The 9,744-nt window shown below is 39.7% G+C and overlaps 1 protein-coding gene across 1 annotated transcript; it reads right to left on the bottom strand.

Annotated features, from left to right (window-relative positions):
• Positions 1-1,863: 1,863 nt before the first annotated feature.
• serpine1 (serpin peptidase inhibitor, clade E (nexin, plasminogen activator inhibitor type 1), member 1) lies at positions 1,864-7,969 on the bottom strand. Its single transcript, XM_051375234.1, has 9 exons — positions 7,825-7,969; positions 5,071-5,309; positions 4,040-4,264; positions 3,713-3,907; positions 3,426-3,624; positions 3,186-3,286; positions 2,914-3,000; positions 2,512-2,595; positions 1,864-2,401 (listed from the first exon to the last, which is right to left on the bottom strand). Exons 2-9 carry the CDS (start codon positions 5,306-5,308, stop codon positions 2,355-2,357), a joined length of 1,176 nt encoding a protein of 391 aa, XP_051231194.1. The 5' UTR covers position 5,309; positions 7,825-7,969; the 3' UTR covers positions 1,864-2,354.
• Positions 7,970-9,744: the final 1,775 nt, after the last annotated feature.

Below are 9,744 nucleotides of genomic sequence, written 5' to 3'. Positions count from 1 at the left end.
GCCAGGATCCTGTTTGTGGACTTCAGTTCTGCTTTCAACACCATCATCCCAGCTCTGTTACAGGACAAGCTCTCCCAGCTCACTGTGCCTGACTCCACCTGCAGGTGGATCACAGACTTCCTGTCTGACAGGAAACAGCACGTGAAGCTGGGGAAAAATTTCTCTGTCTCTCAGACCATCTGCACCAGATCCCCCCAAGGCTGAGTTCTTTCTCCTCTGCTCTTCTCCCTGTACACCAACAGCTTCACCTCCAGTCACCAGTCCGTCAGGCTCCTGAAGTTCGCGGATGACACCACCCTCATTGGGCTCATCTCTGGTGGAGATGAGTCCGCCTACAGATGGGAGATTGACTATCTGGTGACCTGGTGCAGCCAGAACAACCTGGAGGTAAACGCTCTGAAAACAGTGGAGATGGTTGTGGACTTCAGAAAGATCCCAACCCCACCCACCCCCATCATCATGTGTGACTCCCCAGTTGACTCTGTAGAGTCCTTCCGCTTCCTGGGTACCATCATTACCCAGGACGTCAAGCGGGAGCTGAACATCAGCTCCCTCACCAAGAAAGTCCAGCCGAGGACGTACTTCCTGCGGCAGCTGAGGAAGTTCAACCTGCCAAAGACGATGATGGTGCACTTCTACACCGCCATCATCAAGTCCATCCTCACCTCTTCCATCACCATCTGGTACACTGCTGCCACTGCCAAGGACAAGGGCAGACTGCAGCGTATCATTCGATCCGCTGAGAAGGTGATCGGCTGCAATCTTCCATTCTACCAGGACCTGTATGCCTCTAGGACCCTGAGGTGTGCAGGCAAGATTGTGGCTGACCCCTCCCACCCTGGACACAAATTCTTTGAAAGTTACCCTTCCCTCTGGCAGGAGAGGGTCCATCAGGACCAAAACCTCACACCGCAAGAACAGTTTCTTTCCATCTGCAGGTGGCCTCATTAACAAGGCCTGGAACCCCCACTAACACTGACTCTTACCCACCCTGTACATTACATTAATGCACTCCTGTTTTCTGTACAGTTTTTTTAATCTTTCTGATCTTTATTTATTTATATTTTAAAAGTATTTTTATTCTTTTATTCTTGTGTGATTTTTGTGTGATTTGTATATTTTTGTGTGATTGTATATTTCATGCACCATTGCACCAAGACAAATTCCTCGTATGTGTAAAAACCTACCTGGCAATAAATCTGATTCTGATTCTGAAAGGTTATTTTAAAGACACTGTGACCAAAAACAATGGATGTCCACATTAGATTACGGTACTGAGAATATCCACTTTGGAAAGTGGGTATATTGTAACACCAGTCCCATCAATTGAGGCACAGTTTCTCTGTCGGCTATGATCCCAGCCATCCAACATTTGGTAAATGGTAAATGGACCTGTACTTGTATAGTTCCTTTCTAGTCTTTACACCACTCGAAGCGCTTTTACACTACGTGTCACATTCACCCTTTCGCACACAGATGGCAAAGTCGAACAGAAACTAACACATTCATACATATTCACACACCGATGCACAGCATCGGGAGCAATGTGGGGTTCAGTATCTTGCTCAAGGATACCTCGACATGTGCCGAGAGGAGCCAGGGACAACCTTCCGACTAGTGGATGACCTGCTCTGCCTCTGAGCCACAGCCGGTTGCATCCTCCAAAATAATGAGATACTAAGTCAAAAATAATGAGATATTAAGTCAAAATATTGAGAAAGTATCTCATTATTCTGAGAAAGTTTCTCTTTTATAATAACTTGAAAAATCCTTTTTTTCCCCGTCACATTGGCCGAAATGGGCTTCCATAGTTTGGACACCAGAGGTCAGTCTTGAAATCTTAGTAATCACAGAGACTGTAGATTTGTAAAAACATAGTACTTTAATAAATAGAAATACAGCAAAATACAAATGTAACTTCACAAGGCAACAACAAAAATAGACATTATTATCGAAATTGTAAAAAAAAATAAAAACACATCTTTTCTTGGTACTTGTAGAGCCATCAGTCTGTCTGCAGCAACATCTCTATTGATGAAGTGCAACAGTAAACTGCTTCATTAATGAACTTTCCTTCATATTTCTTTCTTTCTTATCAACCACAAATATTCAGAGAAATAAATTAACAGCAAACATATATACTCTTTTCGAAGAATATGTGAGACAATCATGTTCCCAAGGTCTGTCCTGTTAAATCTGTGTGTTACTTTGCCCAGGTCTTGTTCTGTTAAGCAAATTATAAATAAACATTTTCAGTGAATTGGTCTAAAGAAGACAGGTGTGGTCATCGTGTGTGGCCATCACAAGCAGCAGTAGTCAGACACAGTGGAATGAAGGCAGGTATTCAGAGTGGCTTATTGTTGTTGAGGCTCGTTGAGCTGACCCATGAACAGAATAGCACCTGGACACAGGAAGGAAAACATTAGACACACCACTCACTCCCCCTGGACGGCTCAGCTGAATGGCACTGTAAAATGAGATTTCAGATGAAAATGTAATAAGAGTGTTTACCTGTGTGTTTGTGCTGGATGAGGAAGAGGAAGGGTCGGTCCAGAGTAATCTCCTCCACGGCCATACGAGAAAACATAACAGCAGCTAACAGAGGGAACAAATAGAAGATTTCAGCATCTGTGGACTCCCTTCATGTAATTTTATTTTATAATTGTACCACAATATTATAATATTATCTGGAATAGAAGTTTTAAAACTACATTTAACACAGGGCCCTTTACAAGACAGGGCCATAAACTAGACGATTTTCACCGCCTTAAAGCTGTAGCAGGTCATTTAAAAAAAAACTAAAAACTTTTGTCATATTTATTAAAACTTTCACAATATCCTGACCGTAGTACATGCAACAGATAGTCTGTGAAAAAAATCTGGTTCCTCTGAGACATTTGCAATTGAGCTTACCTGTGGCTGCTGCTCCCTTGGTTCCTCGCTCATTCACCTCGATCTTCACTCTCTGCAGAACCTTCGACACACACAGCCTCTCATCAGCTGGAGTACAGAAACACACACAGATGAGATACACAGTTAATCTGAATGCACAGATACCGGTTGTTACATGGGTGTGAGGAATGGAAAATATTAGAACTAAAGCAAAAAGAAAGAGATTAGAATAAGAAGCCCTGGGTACAAATAGGGAAAGATTGATTGAGACTTACTACAGGAGGTTAACTTACATGTAATGCGCGTGAAGTCAGCAGTAGCAAGGTTGAACATGTCTCCCAGACCCATGTTAAGCAGAGGAGTCTTTAAATTCACCTCAGAGTTCAGAGTGAACCTGCAAAAACACACATTGTTAAAGGCTGTTTGCCACGTGCAAATCAATATGAAACAAACAACTGTGTCTATGAGAAGTTATTTTAAAAATAATTTAATGACTTATTTATATAATAACCCACATACTGTGTAACCCTCACCTAGGAATGGCTAGCTGTCTCCTGACATTCTTCAGCTGCGTTCTCCACTGCTGAATCTTCTGGCTGTTCAGATCCGCACTGAGCGTGCTCAGTGGAACATCAGACTCAAAGGGTGACACCAGGAGCATGCTCAGTGAGTCACCCTCGTATGGGACCTCAATAACATCATAGTCCACTCCATCAGCAGTCACAAACTCGCCTGAGGATTGAGGAGAAGGAGATGGATGTATATCTGGTGTCAAACAGAGATAAAGACATGCACTGTAGGGTCAATGTGTCAAACTTACCATAGTTGAAGCGGTTTGTGAGTCTCATCATATGCACGGGCACAGTGCTGCCATTGGCAGAGTGGAACATCCTCTCTTGTGTCAGTTTGGGATCAAAGGGAACCTTCCAGAGAGCCTGGAAGTGAAGAGCATTAAGCAGGACCAGGCGGGTCTCATCAGTCAGAGATCCAGGTGCCAGGAACTCAGGGATGGCACCTACAGAGGAAAACACAACAAAGAGGATTTAAAAGATGGAAGCAGTCCACTTAAAACAAAGCTGATGGTGGTGGCAGACGAGTTCTTTGGAGAACCTGCAGATGACTGTTATTAGCGGGCTGATGTAAATACCTGCAGTGTGGTCTGAGACCCATGCATTGATGATGCTGACTGCCTGGTCTGGCTTGGTGAAGTCCACCTGGTGAGGGTGGGTCTGGAAGGCCTTGGCCAGGGCCCGGCGGTATCCCTTCTCCAGGCTCATTTTCCTCTCAACCATAACCCCGCTGGCTGTCTCCACCCCCTCCTCACTGGACAGGTCGCGCTGCAGGTTACGCTGTTGCCGAGACATCCCTCGCTCTGCCGGAGTGGTGAAATAACCCTTGTTACACTAATGCACCTTCCTAATATACTCCATTCTACCAAATTCACAGATCTTTTTGTCCATAAGTCCATTGATTTTTCCTCTGTCATCACATTCACAAACTGCCTTGAAAGCTTGAAGTCTTTCTTTATCTTGTAAACATTGTCATGAATTTTGTGAGCCCTTATGTATTGTATTTGTATATTGTATATTGAGTCCCCCTCAAAATTGTCTTTTTATTATTCTAAGCTGACTATTTGTATACATCTTAATAATGTAAAGGTAAGGTAAAATGAAGAAGGCAGGTGGAAAAAATATTTTGAACTTAGAAAAATTATCATGACATATTTTAAATTGAGAAATTCTATCTTGAAAAATTTAACTGTTTTCACATTTGAAAAATTATCACAAGAACATTTATTTCACTTGCCTTTCAGTACTTCCATATCAATCACTTAATAAAGAGTATTGTTTTTTATTATTATAAAAAAATATATATTATTATTATTACCAACTTGATTTAAGTGGTTGTGTGTATAACATGATTATACTGTATTAACATGTGTTTTTCTTTTATTTATAACTTTGTAATGAATGCATTTAAGGCCTGTAGAAGGCATTATTATATGGATAGTCCGACCTGAGTGAATACATGTTTAATATATGGCTGCATAGGATTTTGTGTTGCATTGTATTTGATATAGAGGTATGCTTAATTATATTTCATTTTTCTATTTTCACCCTGCGCATTGTTATTGTTAACCCTAAAATATTTTTTTGTTCTACAGTATGTATCACTCACCTTGCAGAGAAAAGCCCATAGCAGTAGTGAAGGCCCTGCGGGTGTTTCCAGCAGCGCCAAGCTGAGCCATGGACAGGACAGAGGCCACACCATACGGGGACATGGCTACATTCTTGCCTTCAGAGTTCTGAGCCAGCTGCAAGAAGACCTTCAGGCCAAAGTCAGTCTGATCATCCTGTAGAGAGCCCAGCCCCACTCTGCTCAGAGTCCCCAACAGGAAAATGTACAGGCAAAGCATCCTGGAAACAAGAGAAGAGAACAGGTGTAAGTTTGATTGTGGTTAGTTTAAGGTCCGATTAGCGCAGCAAGTACACTTGAATTGGCACCTGAAAGTAAAACCTTTTCTTTTCTTTATATTTTATTGAAAGAAACAAAACAGTGTTTTCTCAAACACCTTTTGCTGTACTGAATGCACACTTAAAGCACCTTATCCCAAAAGTCAGGAAGGCCATTTAAACCAGATAAAAAGTCATAATTAGGCAAATTATTCTCTTAAGTTTTGACTTTCAAACTGTCATAATTTTGATTTTTTAAATTAAATTAAATTCATTTAGACTTTTTATCTTATAATTATGAGATTTTTTTTCCAGTGGTGGCAGTGGGCTTCCATACAAAAGAGAGCAAACTATGTTGGATCAGGACAAAATGTTGCCTGATATGTTTTTCTGAGATGCAGAAAAGAAGACGTCAGCTTCTGCTAGGAGCAATGCACCCAACATTGTGCCTTGTTTCTGTTTCTTATTAAGAAGGAACAAGGAGTATAATGTATTGCTCAACACTTGGGAAATTCTAACAGCTCTCAGATGTTTTCAATAAAACATCGGCTGTTAGGAAAAAAGCCAAGGATATTTTAGCTTCCAGAAGTGAAATTGCACGAAAACTCAGTGATACAGGAAATGATTCAGTGGCATGACTGTGAAAGTTAAAAAAATCAAAGTTTTCTATTTTTTCTTTCTTTATATATAATTTGAATTACAAGAAAACACCAACAAGTTTTATGCGAAAGGTATGTAGTGTGTAAGTTTGAACAAAAATAAAATAAAATTAAGATAAAAAATAGTAACAGGAAACAGGAAAATTACTTTGTGGTTAAACTGGTCGTATGCAACAGTGACAAGGTATCGCTGCTATATTCTAATAGGTCATAAGTCAAAAAGGTTGTGAACCATTGCTGATTTAATCCCTCAGTTGAACATTCAGTCTGTTCCATCTACTACTCCTCTGAGCTGCACTTCTATTATATAATTCCTTCATCTGCCCAGGTCTTACTTTAAATATTAACCACTCCATCCTCCCAAAAATGTAGATGCTTAGTTTCTAATATAGGATCCAATCTGACTAACCCTTTAAATTCTGTGAGAATGTAGCCGGTGTGTATGACTCACTCTGGATGTGTATATATTCGAACCAGTGTGCTAACTGGAAACACTGTGTGCGTCAGTCATATTGGTTTTCCATAACAGACATCAATAGTGCACACACTCTAGGTACAACAGCCCTCCATAGCTGCAGCAGCATCATAGACCTGGCTCTGGGTCCCAGGTCAGTTCTGTGACCTCAGCCTCTGTTTGCATAAGCAATCCCTTCCAGCTCTGAACAAACATGCTTCGCTGATCACCACAGAGAAGACCTGTGTGACTTCTTCAGATGAATAAATCTAGTCTTAAGTGATGTAATAAATCCTATATTTGTATAATAATGACTATACCCAGTGTTCAACGTATCTACACTTTGTACTTAATAGTGTTAAATAACATTTAGCCTCTGTTTACACAACACTGATTTCTATGTGTTTAATCAAATTGATCTGACAGAAAATCATTAAAATAAAACTGTCTTGTCTTGTTATACTGACATTGATTGTATCCTGATGGTTGTGTCTCCTGTGTCTGAGTTATATGTAACTGCTTTATATCCTGTTGTTGGTTAGTTTAATCTATGGAATCCTCCAAACATGAATTCAGACATACATACAAATAGTCTGCTTGAAACAATAATGTGTGACTGATGTGTTTTTTTGAAAAAATATCCTGAAATTTCTGCATTCAAATCCTAAAGAAGTCATCTACTCCTCATTAAAAATTCTAGCATCTATGAATTTGCAAATGTTATTCATTTCCTGCGGGCACAAGACGTCTCCTACTTATCTGCCCATTCTCAGTGTATGTGCACTGGTGGCTTCAAGTTTCTACATCACATCCTACTTGTGTCAAACTCTGCACATACATCACACTGTAGAAAAACAGATTTTTGACTGGAGGTGAACTTAAAAAAATATATAAAATAACCAACAACTATATAACCTAAAACTTGCGTTTACTTTAGTTAATATTAGTTACTTTACACCACTGCTAGTATTAAATCTAGTATAAAACACATTCTAAATCATAGGCACCTACTCCACCTTAGTAGAAATAATGGGCATTTTTAGTAAATCAGGGAGACATGACCGCTATATATCTTAAATCCTAGCTATAGCCATTAATTAATGCTAACTCTGTTCCTATTTGGCACTCTCATTTGCATATGTTTAGATAACCATGTTGTGTTTTTGATAAATCATATTACTGAGAGTAATACTTTTCTATAACATAAAATTCAAGAAGAAAGAAACTTGACTTTGTTGAAGAAGAAGTAGAAGATTTGATTCTGTTATTGCACTCTAATGCCAATAAAGTCTGACAGTATTTTTATATTAGAGTCATAATTCCAATTTCTAAAGCTCTAAATGTTTAGTCCAGTTGTAGTCCTTACCTTCTGATTGAAGTGTGTCAGATGTTCTGCAGTTGGTCTCTGTTGTGTCAGTCTCTTTCACTGCTGCTGCTTGAGTCTGAATGTCTGAATGAGCTTCCATCTTTTTATAGTGTAGAGCTGCATGGTCTGAAGCCCCACCCCCCACCTACGCACACAGACAGAAGTTATTAGAGACTATGATGTCATCTGACACTGTCTGGACAGGCTTCCTTTCATGAACACACACATCCACCCCCACCCCTCTCTAACCCTGTCTGTCTGTCTCCTTTTCCCTAAGCATGACAGAGCATATGGAAAGTCACTTAAGTATTTTCCCTGTCTCATTCAAAGATACCTAAACACACACACACACACACACACACACACACACACACACACACACACACACACCGGACACACATGGACACACATCACTCTGGCATGCACAGGAATGACAGTGTCCTCAGAGGAGAATGTTTTGTTTTTTAGTCATGACAATATTATTCCAATGTTTGCCTTCGGTTCACTCTGTTCAAGATAAAGATATTTTGACAGTGGAACTTTTCCATATTTAAAGTGCAGAGGACACCAAACCTGAATCAAGGATTTACTGTTTCCCATCAACTGGTAAAACAGGACCAATATGTCATGTTTTAAGAAACATAGATTTTACAAAGTTAATGCACATTTACAAGTATGTTATCTTGTTTACAAATCCCCAAAAATAAATAAGTACCCAGTGGATACTATGTACGACTACCCACTACAGTTGTTCCGATACATCCTAAAATGAAGTGAACCAGTCTATGCATTGATCCGATATCACATAATTTATCAGCCCAAAGTCATGATCCATCTTACTCTGACTCTGATTGGCTTGCCCTGATATTCTTAACCCCAAGCCTAATCCTACATCAAGGAAACATATGATTTCACACACAAAATAAAAAACACCAGGGTGACGGAGGGAGCCATTTTATTCCCCATCGATATAGATAGTATATACACCAACATAGAAACTAGAACAGGATTGCAGGCCGTCAAAACGACCAGGCCAGACACAATACTTTTGTAACTCCTAGAAATCAAATCCTTTGAGTTTAACAAGGAGTTCTATTTACAGATTAAAGGCACGACCATGGGCAAAACATTTGCCTCAGCCTATGCCAACATTTACATGGCACACTGAGAGGAAACTGTTTTTGAGAAGTGCCCAAAACATCCGACTCATTACTACAGATAATGATATATGGGGAACATGGACACATAGCCTAGAGAATTCCACCAATTTATAGAGATACTAAACACTCACCATAGTTCAATCACAGTTAAATACACCACACATAACAGACACATAGACTTTTTGGACACCACCACCTACAAAGGACCTACATTCACTCAAACACACATTAGACACTAAAGTTTATTCAAAAGACACCAACACACATGCACTACTACACAAAAACAGCCTCCACCCAAACACACATTTAAAGAAATAATTAAATCTCAACTACTCAGATTCAACAGAATCAGCACACAAATAACAGACTTTGAAGAGGCTACTAAGATCCTCTTTAAGGCATTAAAAACGAGGGGATACTCCAGTTCCTTCCTCAGGCAAATCAGGAAGGAAAATACAAAACACAAACATGCACAAGGATTATAAAATAATCTCAGCCTACATGAGGAACAAAAACCTAAGGGATTACCTAGTTAAAAGTAAATTACTGGAATTAAACACCTTGTTCGTTAACAATATAACATTCTTACCTTAACCAATCTCACTCTTCATGCCTAAACCCAACCAATACAAACCCATACGTAAAGTTCAGGTATCGGAATCAGTATCTGGAAGGAAGCAATTACATTAGATCTCTCTAATCTAATCTCTGCCACTACTACTCTACAACACCCACTTGTTGACCAACATTGTGATCCCCA

Source organism: Dicentrarchus labrax, unplaced genomic scaffold (assembly GCF_905237075.1).
Source record: "Dicentrarchus labrax unplaced genomic scaffold, dlabrax2021, whole genome shotgun sequence".
In the NCBI taxonomy this organism is placed as follows: domain Eukaryota; kingdom Metazoa; phylum Chordata; class Actinopteri; family Moronidae; genus Dicentrarchus; species Dicentrarchus labrax.
This window is presented reverse-complemented; position numbering and strand designations above follow the sequence as displayed.